General features: G+C 35.5%; 1 protein-coding gene across 4 annotated transcripts in view; it reads right to left on the bottom strand.

Moving 5' to 3' along the window:
- Positions 1-6,478: 6,478 nt before the first annotated feature.
- The window catches only part of SNX29 (sorting nexin 29), a 144,771-nt gene continuing 130,200 nt past the window's right edge, over positions 6,479-21,049 (bottom strand). For 2 of the 4 annotated variants that reach the window (XM_075058763.1, XM_075058767.1), the window contains one exon: positions 6,479-12,029. In XM_075058763.1, coding sequence (XP_074914864.1) covers positions 11,900-12,029 — 130 coding nt within the window. In that variant the 3' untranslated portion in view covers positions 6,479-11,899. The remainder of the gene's footprint in view (positions 12,030-21,049) is intronic. The other 2 variants (XR_012654569.1, XR_012654570.1) reach the window with 2 other exon arrangements.

Genomic DNA, 21,049 nt, shown 5'->3' with positions numbered 1-21,049 from the left:
ATGCAGGCTGATGCAGTTTCATAAAGACTCCTTCTTCTGTGAGCACCTCAGAGTAGCAGTAAAAGAGCTGCCTCCACCCTACTGATCATATCATTACATATATTAACACCTCCAACACCACCGCCTTCTCTCTTGGTATTGCCTGCCCATTATACACAGACTGAAAGTGGGTCAAGGACACATTGAAGAATTTTACAAGTCCAATCAATGTTTGAGTCAAAGAAACAGAGTACTACTGCATAAAGAAGTCATTTGACACAGTAAGTTACAGTCAATATATAAACAAATAAATAAAGTGCCTAAGTGTGTGGCAGAATTTCATGCTTTAGCACAAACAGGTCATAAGCAGAGGGTGAGTTTCTAATTAAGAGAGAATTGCTATGGTAACCAAAGGTGGTCACACATAATTGGGTGTGAAACCACGTGCGGCTTCATGACAGAGGTGTCTGCATATATTACCCAGCACATTTTCTGTTTCTTAAATAGAATTACATTATCAGGTCAGATAATATTTTCCATCTTTCATGTGCCTCCTTTTTGAGCAACCAAAAATGCATCTCTGTGGGTTCCCGTGACAATTTCAGCTCTTCAGCACCCTTCTTTACAGCCAAGGCAGCAGAAGTCTAGATGTGACTTCCTCATGAGCTAACAAGTAACAAGAGAGAATGACGTTTACAGTGTATTTATATGAAACTCAGGAAGGGGACTCTGTTCTTTAAATGGTATCAGAACAGTCTATGTGCAAAGACAAACTTGGAAGTGAGGATTCTCAGCCCTAACTTACTCTTGGTCATGGGTCAAGAACAAAGAGCGGTGTTTGACTATGTGTTTCCTAACCCAATTGAATGGGACAGAGAAGCAAGATAGTTCCCTGTGTTAGCGAAGCAGAGCAATCGGGAATGAAGGTAACACTGCTCCTCAAAATGGGACTGTGCACACCATCTAGCTCCTTGATATCATAGATGATACTATAGTGTCTTAGTTAAAACAGTTATGGTTTAAAATTGGTATTTTGTTATCACAATCAGTGGGAGAGAGAAAAGCGGTAATCTTGGAGACTGAATTATTCTGTGCAACTAAGACCAGTCTGGTAGGAGCAGAGGGGATACTTAAAAGTCACATTACATCAGCACAGTGGCACCTGCAGAAACAAACCAATTGTGATTAAATACATTTACTTAAATTTATGAAAATTATTTACCAACTTAAGCATCTCCTACTAGAGAGTTTTGAGCATTATCTTAACTAATTAGATTATACATTATCTATGTAATGAATCATATATTATCTGTGTAATGAATCCTGATGAAGATTAAAAGAAAATCTCATTACTTCAAATTGTTGTTCTGGCACAAGATTTTGAAGATTTCTATTAAAACCCTTTCTTGAACACGTGGATATGAATGAAAGGTCAGATCTTTGGCTTACAAATCCCCATTTCTCTGTACCAGCTGCACTTAAAGGGCACAGAGCTACTTCAATGCACACAATATTCCTCTAGTCTGGAGGAATCTTGCGACATTGTCAGGACAGGATGGATTCAGAAACGGGGAGGATAAAGAGATCAGCTCCTGTGGACTTCCACTATTACTGCAACTGAGAGAAGCTTTGAGACTCAATTCTGTTAAGAACTACTTCAGGATCTTAAATTGCCCTTTTTCGATTTACCTTATATTGGTGGTTCTCAAGGGGCATTGTATTTGACAGTTTCCTCTATCCAAGGAGTCAGTTAACGAGGTCTGACTTAATACATCTTTGTGCTCCTGTTGTCTACAAAACAAAAACATACCTGTTCTGCATCTTTAAATGAGGTAGTGGGCTATCATTAGTCTCTCTGCATATCTGAAAAGGCTGCTGCTCATCTGCTCTGGAAGTGCAATCTATATAAACAGTAGGGCATTAAGGCAATCAGGAAAAGCATATCTGACTGAAAAATAGTCAAAAGCTAAGTCAAAACCCTCAGTCAGCACTGCAGTGCCAATCTAGCTGTGTTCTGCTGTTTCTGCATGTCCAAATTTCCCATTAATTATCTCTCAGCAGGAGTTCTGCATAAAGCGATGTGGTCAAAGAAATTTTCAGTCACTAAGGGAAAGCAGAATATCATAGTCTCTCTCTGTCATGCAGGGAGGAGAACCTTGCCCATGCTGATTAAGTACAGCAGTTGACAACAGATGTTATTTGTTAATTATTGACATATCCAAAGGGTTCTATGGCTTGACAGAATCCGTAACAGATAAATTATCTACTTTGTTGTATCTCATCATGGAACATATGGTGGCAGTTTGATGTAGTACAACTTTTTAATATTTTTTTTAATGTATTCCTACATTGAATTCCTCACTCCTTTTTCTGTTACTTCTTGATGCATCAGAATGTGTGCTTTCTTTTGTTTCCTTTTTTTTCTAGCATCCAATTACCCTCTGTTTCCTGATACAGTAGAGCTACTCAGAGGTTCTGATGTATCTTGTTTGCCAGTTCACAGGTTTTTTTTTACCCTTAAAAAATATCAACCAGATGGTTTCAAAAAATGCCAATTATATCTAATATATTATTTGAAATTAAAGTATCACTGCAAAATGCCCCTCATCTTATTAACTGCTTGAAACTATACGTATCACTTCAGATGCACAAAGAACTGTGTGTTCCACCACTGTATTAAACAAAAGCCTACCGAGAATTTGAGCTGCTTCAAGATAAATCTAAGTGAATAGCTAAATTGTATGCTACAAAGTATTCATATGTATCTAAAGCTCAAATCTGAAAAGCAGATCCTGCAAACCATTCAGCAGCTTAAATAGCACAGTATAAAGGACATACTGATTTTTATTATAGTCTTGCAGTTAAGACATAGACTTGCTTGTGTACCTCAATGAAGACAAGATACATATTTCTGATGACAAATGTCTGAGGTGTCATCTGCTTTGACTTGTAGCTGGAAAGTTACTTAACTATATTAAAAGATATTTCATTTCTTCTCCTCTATAAGCTTACATTCCCACTTTGGAAAGCACCTGGGGATCTCTACTGCTGAAAATTAATTTTCTTGTAACATAAAAATTGGGAACGTTAATAAACATAATTTAGTTTCCTACTGGAAATTGAGACATAGAAACTGTCACTGAATTTGACACGTGCAAATGACTTAGTTCATGGATGAATTAGCACTTGAAAAAAATAGGGAACCAAGCAAGGAAAAAGGAAAAAAATTATAAAAATTAGGTATTTAAAAATTAGTGTTAACCTGATTAACTCTTTTTTTGCTGTATTACCTTAACCTGTAAATATTTTTCACAGAGTGAAGCTATATAATATGAAAGTGAAATCTATTTTACAACAAGAATTCCCAAAGAAAGGCCTTCTATTTGACAGCTCTGGTAGATGCTAGTTGGAGTTGTTATAAAGAGGCTTATGTCACGCAGAGTTGATGACTTAGAACTCAGACACTGAGTAAAACAAACCCTTGATATACCTCAGCTGTTTCTGAACAACATGTAGCACCAGGAATAAAATTAATTATGAAAATATTCTCAATAGGAAAATGAACTAGTTAAAGTCAGAGCTGAAGCACTATGTAAGGATGAATTTGCCAGACATACGTATTCCAAAAAACTGTGGGAGGGCAGGTCTTTGTGATCCAACAGAGACTCCAAAAATATCACAAGCTCAACACAAGAAGGTGTGAAGAGCAAAAGTCCAAGTGTACAAAAAGGAGTATATAAAGCTTCACATACAATGAACAAGCGCTAACCACTGCATGCCTGGCGTTTGGAACAAAATGCAAAAAGTGCAGAGGCTCACCCTATTCTGTAAGAGGCACTGCATGCACACAGCGAGGGCAGAGCACAACAGTTTGCTCAGAAGAAAGCTCTATAGGAAGGACATCTAATGGTGCAATTAATGAATGGCCTAAATGAATGAAACAGATATAAGTTGCATGTGAGTAGGGATATAAGATCACTTTAAACATAAGGACATACATATTTAGCAATGACAAATACAGTGTATTGGATGAGGTATATGCACTTGCTGAGCAACTGTAAAATATTGGGAAACGAAAAAACGTTAAAAATGGCACAGATATTGTTGAATTGGAAGTAAAAAGAAAGTTGCCATCATGGTACTTAGAAACCACACATCATAAAAGCCTGCTGTTACAATGCAGATCAAAAAAATGGCAAGAAAAAAATCAGAAAATAAGCATCACACACACACGCCATAGTTTGCACAATGATTTTCTAGAACAAAATCAACCATGACTTACAATATATCAAAATATCAGTTATCTATTATTTTAATTTTGGGAATACAGTTAAGTTCACTTACAATACTTAAAAGGTCATTTGGAAAGACTGAAATGCAGTAGCATAACCCACTTTAAACATTATCTTAAAAATATCTCTGCTCTTTCTTCTGACAGATTGTTTGTACAAAGGTTTCTCCTTATTTCCTTAAAATTTTGGGGGAAAAAAAAGCAGTAAATCCTGCGTAGGTCTTTTCAGGAAAAGAGAAAAATTTTAAACTCTGTAGGCCCACACAGAAACACCAAGGCAACACAACTCACCAAATGCAACCTGAATCTTTGCCTGGATTCGTAGAAAAATCAGTACTTCCTTTAAATGATCTTGTTCTTCCTGGGATTTTGAAAGTGGTAATTAAGCATCATCATCTCATCATCTGGACAAGGCAGTGGGATATGGTTAAATTCAGCCAGCCGCTGGTTCTGCCATATGCATGTAAGGGTTATTGCATAAACCCTTTTCTTTCCAGCCTTCTCTGGCCCAGGTTTCTGAATCTAATCTTTCCCGTAATGATCAGCTTTTACTCTTCCCACAGCAGTTCAAAGGCTCAGACATGTTGGCAGACCAGGAAATGAAACTCAAGTGGCCAAGAAGCACCCATTCAGAACTGATACCTCTTGTGCAGTGTTGAAACTCTGTACATCTGGAACAGTGAGATCTTTGACTTCACACAGTCTGAAGAAAAGCCCCATGAATAACCTGGGGCTATTTGTGGTCTAGTACCTCAAGCAGACAGAAATGGGAAAAAACTATGGCTTGAAACTATTAAAACTTTCTAAGCATAATTTTGCTTACTATCTTAAATAATTGAGATATGAAAAGCTTATACTCTGTAACTATTAGTAGCTAGTATCAGTACTGGAATTGTTCAAAAAGTCTCATCCACATTTGCTTAAAAACAACAAAATCTTATGGATTGCCAAGACAAATTAAAAGAAAAGTTCTTTCATTTAACTCCTATAAAGATACCTAACCTACCACAGGTTTTAAAAGATGCGGATACCTAAACATCACTATGAATTTTAAAGTGTCTTTCTGTAGAAACTTTTTTTTTTTTTTTTAAACATGAGCAGTTCAGCTAATTAGATCTCTGTATAATAGTAGTGGCTTGAAAATTTTTAATTTAATTAATCGGACTACTCTGTGAGTATGAGGAATTTACTAACACTATTTTTTTGTTAAATTAGAGCTTTGTCTGCTTGGTGGAAATTTATTAAATGTATACCATGCTTCCAATTTAAAACTTCCTTTTCAATGAAGCATCCAAATCTAGCAGCTTGTTTTCACATAATCTAGAAGCATCCAGTTATGAACTGGATATGAAAGTGTCAATCTGAATATCCAAATGTGTCATATCTCAGTAAAAGGAAATCAAACGTACATATGTGGACTCTGTAAGAAAGCCAAACACCACAAAATAATATAAGCATGTTAAATCAATCCTTGCAAAAAACCTCACCATTCAAGGGATTTTTTTTTAGTGTCTTTTCCCATAAGATTCTGGCTTGCAGCATGGAACATGGCTTATCTTACATGGGCAGAAAGAACAGAGAAGAGGCCTTCCTTGTTCTGCTCCAGCAATGAATAGAAAGTAAGGGAAAAGTTATCCTCATAACTTTTTCCTAGTGAACACAGTGGTCATAAAAGTCACCACTCTTCAAGGGGTTATCAGCTTGTACACGTATCACAGACCTTCAGACAGACTTTAAAACAGCTTTAGAATTCTCGCTTTCTAATAAAGGAAGTAAAATCAGAGAGAGAGTGGTATTTCCAGAGCAAATCAGCATCACAGACATGAAAACAGTACAGATCTTAGTCTCCTGATCTGTGTTGAAACACCAGTTATACTGAAATTATATGTATGCCATTTAATTCCCAGTAGATACCATGTAAATTCAGTACAGAGATTTTGTAATAGCAACCTGCAAGACAAAAACTTGCATGGCATTGTTTTCCTTCTTGTTTGAGTGATTTATCTAATATGTGATTATAAACTGAAATGTTCAAGATTTCTTTCAATAAATACTATTTCTTATACAGGGAAATAATAAGACTTTAACAAATTAAAGTGTGATACCTACATACATCATTCTAGACACACCTTGAAAAAAAATTAACATAAATCACAGAGACAATTACAAAACAGCTGAAAAGAACAAATAAGGTGTAAGCATGCTCTATTTCAAACAAGAAAAGATGTTATTTTTTATTTTGTTCCTGGTAAAGTAGCATATTTCAACCAGATTACAACAAAATTACCACAGGATATTTTAAAAAAAAAAATACAAGAAAGTATTTAGAAAATTATATATATGTACACATTTGCTTAAAAAGTCTATAATGTAAACATTAGCATAAACAAGTTAAAATAATATTACAAACAGTTTATTAATACTTATGTGAATGCTGTACATAGATACGCTTCAGAATTAATACTATCTTTCCTACAGTTTAACAGGAACAACAGCCCTCCCCTCCTGCCCCCCAATCGAAAGGGAAATCCAGCTTCTTCAGTTGCCAACAGGTTTGGTCCCCCACACAAGATACTTATTTATCTCAGTGTTAAGTAGGAAAGAAAGTGCAGCCTTTCAGAATTAGATTTTCAACCACATTTACATTTCTATAATTTTTAGCTTCTTAAATGATTAATAATTCACTCAAAAAAACAACTACCACAGTTTAACTTCTGTCATGGCATGGACATAATTCCTGAAATCTTGTTAAAGAAACTGATTCCCCTACATGGAAGTGCAATACATTTGTTTTGATGCAACAAAAAAAAAATATTTTTTTTAAGTCCAGATATTTGCAGCGATTTGTAAATCTGGAAAATTCATTTCTCTCTAAACATTTCAGTGCTGTTTTCTAGTATAAATTCATGCCTTTATTAACCAAAACCTAATCCATTATTATTAATTAGAAGTATGTCCTGATTATTTTTTAAAAAGAAATTTTATAAATAATCTAAGTTATCTGTAACTGGACCATAAAAGCACAGTTAGTGCAGAATAAGAAATAAATGAAATGTACAATGTCAGACCACTGTGTAGAACAAGTGTTTTATCTTCCATTCAATATGTGAAATACAAAGCAGGTTAACTGACCTTTTTTAAACATATTCTATATTTCATATATTAAAGTTATTCTTTCAATACACAATGCTAAGAAACTACTGAAATGACTAAATAATCATCAAATTAATATTCCATGTGATGCAGGGTACTGACTGAAATATCCTAACCTACAGAAACTGAAGGAGAGAAATTCTTTACTTTCTTGAGTTGTTTAACCACTTTTCCAGAAGTGACTCAAGCTCTAATACAGAAGTATTATTATTGTTTCCAGGGAGAAAATTGTGTTCTCATGTTAAACATGTTTATTTTCATATATACTAGAGTTCCAGCTAGAAGAGCACAGTGCTGCTATCAAGATTTGCAAGGGTGTATAGGAGCAGAATTTGTTGAAAAAGTATTTTTCTTTCTTTTAAATGGCTGTCCCACAGGTTTCTCATAGTAATTTCAAGCAGGTAACTATTTCTACCCACAGGTATATATTATCTGTCCTCAGAATTACAAGATATTAGATGAAAAATGTTTTAGGCTGGGAGTTGGGGGGTCTGAACCTTTAAAATGGCATGAAACTTATAGCAGAACCGAGATCCCTGTGTGGTTTGATGCAAAAAGAATGACATCCATATCTGAAAGTACTAATAACTGATTCTGTTAACAAAGTATCACAATCATATTCTTAAATCATTAATATGTCCTGACAGACAGTATCATTAGTTCACTTGGGGTTCACTGAGTCTCATTTATTATTAGCTTACTGCTCTGAGTCAGTCAACCCCATTTGTTAGTAGGTTCTTCTTAATTAATTTGACAGCTACCACACAGATCTTGTTCTATACAATAAAACATAACAAAAACAGTGCACCTTAGCAGTAGGTCACAATTTTGAGCCAGTGATCTTTAATACCATTATGCCCTTTCTCTAAATACTTGTATTAATCCAATCATGATGGTTTATGACTTCCAGTAGATTCTGTAAGATAGTATAATTTGATTACAACTATCACATCAACAATATATTCCATAATAAACACTGGCTTTGAAATTATTAGTCTTCCTATGAGTATGTGACTTAATGGACATATCAGTTTAAGCCTTTATAACTATGTCAATATCCTGCCTCATATAAACCTTGCAAATTTATTATTATTATTATTGAGCAACTTGATTTAATGCAAAAGCTAAGTCGATACAATGCATTCTCTATAATGAATGACAGAATCTCTAAATAAATGAGGTTCTGAAAAAACATAGTCAATATGTAATGAATACTGATAGACAATCATATCTGCAAAAGATGGAAGAGTCTTGCCTCCCTGTGTTTCTTAGGAAATTGTTCATTTTGCATGTGATTTGAGAACAACATAAAAATAAAAGCAGTGCCACTTATTTTTACAATTTATTTTGAATAGTCACTGAAGGTTCCAGATGAGCAGCCCTAGAGACCTACTACATCTAAAGATAAAACAGGAATGAAATGGGAACGATATTACAAATTCCTCTACATGGCCTATACCAGGCCATAGCCCGAAGCTTACAGGAAGAACCCCAGGGACCAGCCTGTCCCGAGTCCTCTATTCTGTGACTACAGTGCTGTTCAAAGTAGCCAACAAGAACTGGTTGAACCCACCAACTCATTGCCCACCAGCCACTGACCACATATAAGGGTTTAACAGCTATTAGTCAGTACCAAAGGAAATCAGATTTGTACAAAAATTGTAACTACATGCATGGAATTAGGTGACACAGGATAAACTGATAAAATCACCCAATTGATAGAATCATTGTTACACTTACAGGTATTTTATAAGAATAATATAACCATTTCGGATTCTTAATACCAGTTGGTCAACCTTCTTCAGTAGTCTTTGCCGATTCTGGTAAATAAACAGAAGAAGTGGGATTTGTGACAGATATGTACAATTCTCTCAAAGACATGGCATTTTAGAATGTCTTGAGGTGCTAAGAATTTGGGCGTTCATATCACTAGGTATCTACTTGCAGTCATGCAAGTACCTCACTGACCTTCAAAATAACCGGGTGTATAAAGTGGGAAAGCTATCTTGTGAAGAAAGGCTTTCATTTAATTATTTTCTGAGATTTTAGAGAAACCACAGATGAGCTTTAAATGGATTAGTAATGCACCCATTATGGTATCTTGTATCACAAAGCAAACGTTGTTTGCAGACTGTAATCTTAGGAGCTGATACACAATTCAGCTAAAGTTAACATAGAACAATTTGTACACAGTAAACAAGTTCAGTATTTTTATGTGATCTACATAAATACATTAAAAATTACAAGCAAAATAATCAGGAATGAAATAATTTTAAGAGCCAAATGTAGATACAAAAGAATTCCTTCTAAACAACTGAAAAAAAAATTAAATATAAGCCTGCACTAAATGAGATTTCTTACCCTTTGCAACTTTCTAAATAAGTACTCTGTGAATTATTTTCTGAAAATAAATACAGCTTCATGTGACAGATACATCACAAAGGTTTCCACACAGTGTTTTCTTTCAGATTTACTCACAATTCAACGTTAATAGATGTGTGTCACATTTCTACTAACCAAGTCTCCACTTTCTGAAAAATGAATTTAGAATTGTTTCAAAGGAGGACCATCATAATAGCTACTTTTCTTTCCAACGATCTAAACTATCAGCAGTGTATCAGACTGAAGGGTTTGGAGAAGTGTTAGCTGACAAGCTACTCACTTTCCTTTCTTCTTAAATAAATGTCCCACTGTAGTTTACACAAAACACGAACAGTAATTCAACTTCTAATAAAAACAAATTAGCTAGGTCCCAGGCTGGCCTTTTGGATTTTCTATTTATCTATCTATTTATTTTGTAACTGAGATCTCTTACTGACTGAAAAATATTGTTTCATTTCTGCGACATGATTTTACTTCGTCGTATTTCATCTACTGAAATTTCTGACCTGAAGAGTGAATTCCACTCATCTTTGCCACATTTTGCTATTCAGAGCAATCTATAAACTACGTATTTCGATGGCAGAAATCCAGCATTTGGGGCTCATAGTCAGGCACCAGCCCTCTGATGCCACTCACTGTGTGTAATGAACCCCTAGTCACTCAAGAAGTGCCACTGAAAATGACTGCACCACTTACCTGACTAAACAATACAGGTTTGAAGAACAGAAGTTCCAGTTTGTAGAACTTTAGTAAAGCACTGAGGTAAAAAATCTGTAATTAATCATCAGCTTGTTTTTTCTGCAGAGTAATATTAGCCTTCAATATCTACTGACGTGAGAATTTAATATAATGACTGGATAATAAAATGACAAGATACATCAATTTAAGGAACATTATCCAAAAAACTTCTCAGAAGAAAGATGTTCTTACACAAAGGAAAACCAGAATACAACTGACAGAAAATTTGAATGTACACTGCTTAAACTTAATGAAGAGAAGAAGATAGCTAACATATAATTAACTGCCTACGGCAGTGCAGCTAATGGATACTGAACTGGATTCCAGTTAATCCATGTCAGGACTTCCATCACTTGTAATAATTCTTGTCCATTTTTTTAGTTACTCTTACAGTAGTACCATTACAAATTACTTTTTGATAAGAGGTGATGGGTAACAGGCACTTTCATTACAGGCAATTTTTAAGTATCACCATGTGAAGGGTTTTACAAAATCAGAGTAAGAATTCCACACTGTGCTGTTAATGATGGACTGCTCTGTAACATCAGCAACAAATTAATAACAAAATATAACCCAAGACTTGAAAACACTATTTTGTACCATGCTAATTTTGTGTATCCTTGTGGTGGTTTGTAGAAATCAATAATAGTGCACCCAGCCTTACGGCAAGACTGAAATGTCACTAAAAAATTATTACATTCTCTGATTTTAAAGAATTACTTCCCACAAATGAAAGCTATTGAGAATATCTAACTAGAAATGTACAAAAGCTATTTTTCCACTTGTAATGTTTTTCCCTTGTCATGTACTTTGTCAAGTTTTTTAAAAACCTTTGTGTGTGTCAGAGGTTTACAATAAAAAAAACCCCAGTCTTTCTATTTACAAAAGGTAATAAATTAGTGAGGTTGTTTTAAGCACAAGACATATTAAGTAGTGATAATCGTAACTGTTCTTCTAAGGAAAAAAAAATTGTCTTGACATGATAACCATGTCTCTCTAGAACAGAAAAATGTACCTTTAGAAAGGGAGACAACACAATACAAACAAGGAATTCATAGTAACAGAAGAACCTCGGAAGAACAAAGGAGAGTATGTGCAATGCAGCTTTACAAAACAAAGAAAATGCCTATCAGTTTGCTGAGCCCTCGTGAAGAGCCCTCATATTCTTTTGAGAAAGTCATTACTGCCTTCCACAGTTAATCAGGATATGACCCTTAGTAATGAATGTCTCCTTTCACAATTTAAGTTGATGCAGCTGTAGTCTCTTCAGGAGCTTAAATTATAAATATAGGATAGGAAGGAATCACAGAACAACTTAAAGTACGTGGTGCTAGTATTCACAGTTATGAAAAAGTGTCAAAGATCACCACTCTGAGGCTCCAGGCTTCGTGGCTCTCTTTGATGGCTGCGAGATAGTTTGGGGAAGCGTGTAGTCACTCTCGAGCGATTGCTTTTGCTTACTGTTTCTCCAGAAGGTGGAATATCACTAGGAAGACAAGAAATAAAGACAGAAGTAGCTAGTTTATGTTATATGTAAATTATTCTGTAGTTATTTCAAACATGAAAAAAGCAGATGTTATGAGAGCCTGGCACATGACTGCAAAGTACAGCACACATCTTCAACTACACAGAACTGCATTCTTTCTACTGGTATCTCAAGTGTGAATTACAAAATGGGCTGTTTCAAAAATGAGAACTAGTAGAACTTTCAATACTTTATGGAAGATTGCAAATTACAGGATAAAAGCATATCTCTATGAATTGCAGTTCAGAAATGGTGGGAAAAGCATTTTGAAGTGATAAAAGTACAAGCAAAATAGACAAGAGCTTGCATGATGCTCTACTTAACAATCCTCTAATAATGGATGGATGTATCATTACGTGATGAAGTACATATTAGTAATACATCCCTGTTGGGAATTCTTCAGTCTCTCCTGACCCACAACAGACTAGTCTTACATAAATGAGCCTTTTGGAAAAGACTCCAAGAAGAAGTACATTAAGTTCAAAAACAAGCAGTAACAGAAAATTCCAGCTTACCTAGGTGATACTCAGAGGCTATAGACTCCTCGGAAAACTACAGTATAAAGGGATAGCGTTGTACTTTTGCCATTCTTTTAGAGGACTCCACGTGGTTTTTAATTATACTGCTTACATACAGATCAAGAAATAAAACTAAATTTTGCATTTTGCAACTCAGCTAGGCAATAAAATTACACAGTGTACAAAGCCAAGATTATTTTTATAAGTTAAAAAACCCAACCTTACAATACCTATCTTCAGAGTCCATTAACAAGTCCATAAGGGAGGAATTGCTCATCTGCAGTTCTTGCCAGATTAAACAATGACAGCTATATTTTAAAACAATCACTGAATTTACTCCGTGTAGTTCCCTTTTTCCTGCAGAGTGACCTTCCTCACAGGTCAGACAGCCCTTCAAAAGCCATAGGCACACTCAGGCTCCACTCGAGCATTTTGAGCACCCACATGGGAGAGATCTTAGCAAAGCAAAAGCCTTTAACAAGTGCTGGGACTGAGTGGAAAATTCACTTGTAGGAAGCAGAGCACTTCTGCAAGATAAGGCAGCTGTATCACTGGTAGCCATTAGCTTTTTAACTACAATGCACACATTGGCTGTTACTCACTAAAATGATAATAAAAAACCAGTATAGAAAAAATGTGCCCAATTCAGATGCTGAACATTAACAGAAAATAAAATTATCATTTTTTAATGGCAGTGTATTTTACTTGTCTAGATTTCTGAGCAGAAAAGTCTAAAATAACCTTAGTTAAAATAATAAAGGATTATTCTAAATTAAGATTCACTGCACTCCTATTGTAGTATTTAGTTTTCCTAGGTAACTAGAAGTCCTTCAAATGAAAAAAATTGCATAAAATACCTGTGGTATACATCATCCTCTTCTTTAATAATAAGATTAACAAGTTAGATATTTAATTCCTTATTTTTCTTGCCACTAAAATAAAAACTCTAAAAATTCATTTTTAATATGTTATTAATTCTTGGTAGCCAAGGATAATTGGACTTCCAACCCTGCTCCTGTGTTTTCTTATTTTGAAACTCAGCAATGCTATCTAAGTTGCTATAGAGAATTCTGATCATGTGAATCCAATTTCAGCTGTGCTCATTAGCATGGATTTCAGTTAGTAACAGGAATATTATTACTCATTATTTTTATACTATTTATAAAATGGCAGTGATGCAGTGTTGATACTCTAATGCTTGTAAAATAGCGCATGGGATAGTGGCTTCAGAGGGTTGCGAGTTTGTGTTAAAATATGTATCTTTCAGAACATGTAAACATAAATCATCTAAGTATCAAATATACAATGGAATAAAATTAAATTTTCACCTCATTGGGCTTTTCTCAATCTAAAATAGGTTAATTTACCAACATGGTGGTCACTGTTGATAGTACTTTAGCTTTATCAGGGAGACAGACGGCTGCTTTACAGATACATGGTAGTTTACACTGCAGAAGAAAGCACAGTGTTATGTGCAATTATTCTAATTTGGTGATTGCTTTATTGAAAGTACATTTTAATACACAAGCTCCTCCTGCTGGCATGTCCACAAAATGACATTACTGTCAGCCCAATGGGAAGTCACTCTTTCTCTTCTGGAGGAAAAATGGCATTCAAGGAAAAAAGTGCAAAAGGTGCAAAATGAATTCCCCTAAAATGAAGAGATAGCAATTAATATCAGTCTGCCCTGATAGGCACGGTTAAGGTAATAAGATCATCTTAGGATAATTACATGAACACCAATGTCTATGAATGAAGGACAAATATTGCAAGTAATTCTGCTAATTTAAATGATGCTACTCCAGAACGAGATATATCTAATAACCAAATTAGAGATAATTTGTCTTAAATGTCTTAGCTAATTTTTATAATGACAATCCAAATTCTAAGACAAATCATTATGTTATGTAGGTTTACAGAAATCAGTTTACATCTGAGGAATTAGATCTTCACGCATCCAGCATGAAAAAGGAAAATGGAGCTGAAACTGAATTGATCAACTTCCATGGAAACAGTTGTTTTATAGGGAAAAAAGTTTAGAGTATTAAAAAAAGTCATACATTTAAAAGTATCTATCTTAAGCCCCTTTCCATCCTCCCTCTTCCAAAACCTGATGAGAAAACTTGTGATCTCACTTGTGTCTTTCAGCTCTTGCTTTTTACTCTACAGTTAAAATGGTGACTTTCCAATAACACCCAGAAAGATTAACCACTAAATTTGGGAAAAAAATTAGCACACACACACCACACACCCCCCCAAATGCACAGTAATCAAGTAGGAGGAAAAGATTAATCTCCTATCTCTTCTGTCTCTTGTTACTAGATTTAATAATTTAGTTCTGGCCTTGAGGTCAAATGATACTTACAGTGACTCTGGCACTAAAGAAGACACCTTTTTAAACCTAATGACAGTTCGACAGGTCAGATATGCCATGAACTCTTGGGCAGAGGTATGAAGACCTTAAAATGATCCTGTCTATTTCTGGCAAATGCACATGAAGATGAAATGGAGAAACTTGTTCTGAATCTATTTTTGCCAATCTATGTTTGGGATTGAGGAGGAAGGAATAAGCATACCTACGTGCAATGTTTGCACATCCTCTCTTTTGACTCATTCAGCAAAAACAGTCTCTAGGCTAGTTTTTGGGGGTTGAGTTAGGGTTCACCTACAGTTGATAGTTTTACTCTGATTAAAATACAGATTTAAAATATGTAAAACTAAACCAGGGAGTAGCTAGTCAAGAATAACTCTTCCAGAACAGCTACCCCCAGTCCCTGTGGTAAGCACTTACTCTTGAAGTCTACATCTGTCTGAGTTACCCCTGTTCAGTTTTAATACAACATTCTTCTTTCAATTCCATTACCTTTTTAGCCACTGAAGTCTTAACAGGGTTTAATTTTCTAGGCTGAGTCTGGCAGGCAGCCGGATGCTTGCCAGGTATTACCCTGTTCAGCAGTGGAATGTCCAAGTGCTTTTTTACATTCTCACCTTGTCCCATTCTGAAGAAAAAAGCAACCTGCTGAGGCAATCAATTCCCTCTTCCCACCAGGTCATTGTTTAGCTTTTAAGCATTCCCGATTGATCTGCCCAGTGTTTGTTTGGATACCAATTCAGTTTCATCGATTTTGTCTTGGTGTCAAGTTCTGCCTGAGGTGCATCTATAGAAAATAGCTTAAAATAACTGGTCTTTTTAATCAGCTTCTAGTTTATTCATAACTTTCATTTATTGCTCTCTGTGTATCAAAATGTGAACCACATTTTGTGTGTTTTTCTTTACATACTTAGCATATGGAACTGCAGTATTCTCTTAGCTGATGCTGTGAATATTTACATGAAGAAATTTAATTCCCATCTCATTGTCTACTCTTCAGGATAAAATTAGAGAGAGAAGTTTCTTATAAAAGTAGTATAACAAGTCTGCAATTGGAAATACTTTCATACCAGCCAGAGATTGGAGAACAGAAGTAATAAGCACATCTTGGGAGTGTAGCAAAGCTCAGGATAAGGTATTTCATATCTACCTACCTACCTATCTCTCACATGTAAATGCATCTCTGGAGACATGATTCTAATTTTGCTTGAGTTGTATTAAACATGCCTCATGAAGAAAGGCATTGGGTGGCAGATAAATTTGGTGACTTTTTTGCCAGTTTCTTGTGTTATTAATATTTTTGTTTGTCATTACAATAATCTAATTCCTGGTTATAACCCCAGTATTTAATGTGGTAAACTAGATTCAGGCAGGCAGCCTCCTCAAAAAAATAGTATTAAACAATGCCTATACTATATTAAGAGATCCTTATTAGACAAATGAGAACTAATTCTGACTTGCCAAAACAACATACCTCAGCACCTTCTGCTAATCAAAATCAGCTAAAACACCTGTTTAGTGGCATTATTAATTAAGACTCTGACTTCTTCAAATCATTTTATATACTCTAGTAACTCCTGCTTTGCAGTGATCTGGGTAAAATCCTTGTTTCTAGTTGCTGAAGTGTAAGAATAATTGCAGCCACATTCCTGCCATCACTCCCAATTTTTTAGAAATTAAATATAATTATTAATAAGAAACAGTGATCTCCATCTATTAATATAAATGACTGAGTTGGGATGTTTAAATAGTCAGCTATTAACAGAAGAGACAGAAAGATATGGGTAAGATAATCCTCTACAGTACACTTCGACATTGAAAATCCTGAAGATACTATTAGAGCAAAGTTGTCAGGTTAAAAACTGAATAATCATTTCCTATCAAAATTAGATCTGAATTGATCAAGAAATGAAAAGCATTAATTCTAATATTCTATCCAACTGTTTGATCAATATACAGCTCCTTCTACTCCCACATACATACTTCTACAGAACACAGTATTCATAATGATGTATTCAATCTCTTCTTGCTGTGAAATAATTACAAACACATAATCATGCTTCCATTTGTTATAATTTGAATGATCCTAACTTGAACATTCTCATGCTACAAATCAGTTCACTACCAGCATGAAGATTTTCTTCACAAACATCATCTGCATTGATATTTGAATTTTTCTGTAAACCATGACACCATACGTAATTCTGATGATCAGATCTTTTAATTCTTCCACTAACTTTACTTTGAAGTTGGCATAACAAGATGGTTACTGTACAGTAAATGTTTAGTATCCATTAGTTATATTTATAAAATTAATAAAACCTATGATTAATTTTGGATGAAATACATTTTCATTGAGGAAATGCTCAGAACCCTGTAAAAATGACCTTTCATTAGTTTACGTCTGAGCAATACTTTTACCTAGAGTCTCGTTCCTTGGCTTTCTAATGCATAATGACATCTGCACTAGGGAATGGTTACTTTCCATCTTTTGTGGTTCCCCAGCTAGAATAAAATAATGCATAAATATGGTACTCATGTAAATGATCCCTTCACAACTAACAAGAAAGCCAGAAACCACTGAACACACATATAAGAAAAATTTCACCATAATACACTATTTTATAATGGATATAATTGTTTCATGTATTTCAATGATTAGTTGAAAGGCAGTAAGTTTGGCTATTCCATCCATTTCCATCTAGAAATCGCCAACATTCTACTCTGTTGGGGGTTAGCTCAATTTGTGTAAGCAGTATAATTTACAACTTCTCAGTGATAGGTAATTTAATGAACAAATGGTTCAGAAGCTGAACATGTTCCAAGGTTGTTTATATAATAACAAAATGGAGGATTTGCTTTCAGAAGAACAGTGTTCAGTGAATACCTGGATTTATTTTTTCCTGCTAGTACTGTAATTATCATCTTTAAGGAAAGCAGAGACAGATCTAGGATACATTTTTATTGAAAATATTGAGGTAACTAAAAACAGAAGACGTGCATCAAGATTCACAATGCATCATATATGTGAAAATAAAAGGAATAGAACTCTTGTCTGACAAGTAGCAATTTCAATGTGCAGAGACAGCAGTGCATTACAGTGCCTAGCCAGGCACTTCCTCCTCCATATTCACACGCTGTTTGCACGCAAAAATGACATGGAATGGAGACAACTTTAATTATCAAATTAGCTTTTAAACAGCCCATAATCAATACGATTGGCATTGGAAGTAACAACAGAAAGAGTTTACAGAAAGTGTGTTCTCAGACACCAGCGTGTGAGAAGCCAGTGAAAGGAGTTATATATTAACACTTGTGAACTACCTGCCTCTAGTTTACACAGAACAAAAAAATGCAAAAAGTTGACCACCTTTCATGCCAAGCAATGGAAAAAAAAACATTTACCATCTCCTCTAATTTGCCTAATTTTGCCAATATCACAGAGAAGAAAAATCTGAAAGCTTAAAACATTTCTTCCTACCCATTCATCCCTATCATTTACCTGATACTGAACTCACTAATGTACTTAGTCAGACTAATTTCAATTAAAACCATGGTGCATATTCACCATATCTGACTTTTAACCTTCAACACCACATAATTCGGCTTCATGGTAATGCAGCACAGTTACCAGTCTCCTATTCTGGAAATCTGCCACCTACATTTCCATTTGCTCAGGGAGCAAACAGCTGTGGGTGCTTTAGTTCTGAGCTGGGGGTAATGGCCCTGGTGTAGCTAGTCGGCTGCTGTTTCCCTGTTGAGAGGCTTTTCCCCCACCATGCTCCTTGACTCTTTGCTCCAAATTCAGCCAGGCAAGAATATTTGCCCAGAAGCACTAGTATTTACACTTTTCAACATAGTTTAAATAGTCTCCATGGGAATAATGCAACTTGGCTTTGAGTTTTGCAAGTAAACTGCCCATCACAAAAAACAACCTGCACAAACAATTACCATTATTATTTTATTTTTAAAAACAAACCCCTTCTTTTAAAATTACCACAAAAGCAAATGGAATGATAAAGAAAAGTTGTGATCAAAACATGTTGTTTTGATCTTCCAAGCAAGTGCTTGAGTTTTAATTGCTCCATCAAGTTAAGAGGTATCAGCTGCTTCTCTCAAGTATCTTCATTTCTCATGAAGATTACAGCATGATATTAACATATGCAACAAGGCAGAAGAGAGCTTACATGACCGTTCTCAGGGTCAGATCCAGATTTGAATGGATGCCATGTTAACAATAATAGCTATGAATGTGAAAAATGGACAAACTTAAAAACTGCTCCTAGAATCCCACAGAATCACAGCTCTTTTCTGGAAAACATGTTAGCAATAATAAAAGTGAGGAACAGTGCTTTGTGGCAATCACTCTTTCTGGGTTTTGTTTTTATTTTTTAAATACTAAGGGCACCTTACTGCACTCCAGCCATAAGCTTGAAACTAATTGTGATCCATGACCTAAAACCTCAAAAATATAGGTCTTAATCTCAACCTTTGGGAGCTTTTAGATTGTTCTTAATTTTAGCCTATTATTTTTAGTTTCCCTAAGCTAAACAAAAATTCACACTGAGTTGGGTAGCACATAGAAAATAGTGCACCTGCACCTGGAAGCATAATCACAGAGAGTGAGCTGAGACTTGGCATAGTGGAATTAAACCTGTACTCTCTAAATAAACAAAAGTAATCAAGATGGGAAAATATGTAAATAAAGTACAGAATTGAGTACTGTCAACAGAATAACAAGAGAAATGCTGACTTTGTTCTTGGTAATGAAGACAAGGACTAATGTTTACATTTAGTCCAACACAGAAAGGGAAGCTAATCAAAGAAGTCACGACATTGCCTGGTAAATGACTAAGGGAGCCAGCTTGGGATGCAGTGTTCTTGATGGATTAGACAGAAACTAAATACGCAGCAGGCTGGCCAGCAAAAAGAAGATTACTGGTGCCACAGTAATCAGCAACCAAAATCACATTTTCTGTTTAGTCAGATTTGAATTATTTTCTCTGTGAGAAGGAAAATGGCAATGATAAATATAGGCTCATCCTTTTTTAAATTACGACTCCAAATTAGGCTAACAGGAAGCAAACGTTGCTACTGACTCCAGTGGGAGTTAAACACGCGGTAAATTGTGGGCAATGAGCTCCTGAAATTTGGGGTCGGTTCTCCAGGTATCATCAGATTCAGAATCTTTAAAAACTATATCATCTTGGTCCCTCTCTAATGCAGATGCAACTTTGCCGATGAGTTCAAAATAAAAATAAATAAAATTTGCAATAAGCTTGCTCCTTGCCAGAATATTAAAGAAAAAACAATTTAGGACAATGGTGATCAGCTGTGACTCTCATATTGCTGGCAGCCATTTAACTGCAACTCCAGCACTGGAGTTGCATGCCTGGCAAGCGGGCAGCAGCAGCTTGGGAGCTGCTGAATGTTCTCAGTTCTCAGCTATGTAGAGAAGCCTGTAAATGGCCGCTGCTACTCAAAAGTATCTGCTTCTGTAGCCCAGCTGAATTTTGCCCTATAAGGAAGTTCCAGAATCACAAGAACAGCACTTTCACCTTTCACCTATGAACTCCCCGGGAAGTTCCTCCTCTCCTTATCTCTTTGAGATTTGTGGCTTTCGGCCCCGTGAAGATTTTGGTGTTAGGAAGACTAGCCAACCTTGATATAGGACATTTTATGGCTCTGAATAAATTGTGAGCTAAATGGTAGCTGAAAAAGCTGCTGAGGTATCACTCCCTGGTTTAGAAATAGATCAATGAAGCATCTGTATGTACAGGTCAATACTACACATGAATGTATACAGTACCTGAAGGCAATAAGATGATGCAGAATCATCTTTGTTAGGGTTGTTCTGCTTTGCAAGCAGCAGGAGAGAAGTCTTAGAAGACACCATATACAGCATGTGCCTACAGCTCCTCCTTGTGATATTACTATACAGGCCTGAGAAGCAAAGGACTACGCTGATGCAATGTGAAGGCTATTTATGCCCTACACAGGTGATATACATCAACTTGACTGCAGTAACAACAGCTCTACAATCAGACATGAAGCATTTTTAATCTTATACATACAGCTGTCCTGTACATATA

The sequence above is a fragment of the Buteo buteo genome, chromosome 27 (assembly GCF_964188355.1).
Source record: "Buteo buteo chromosome 27, bButBut1.hap1.1, whole genome shotgun sequence".
Taxonomy (NCBI): Eukaryota; Metazoa; Chordata; class Aves; order Accipitriformes; family Accipitridae; genus Buteo; species Buteo buteo.
This window is presented reverse-complemented; position numbering and strand designations above follow the sequence as displayed.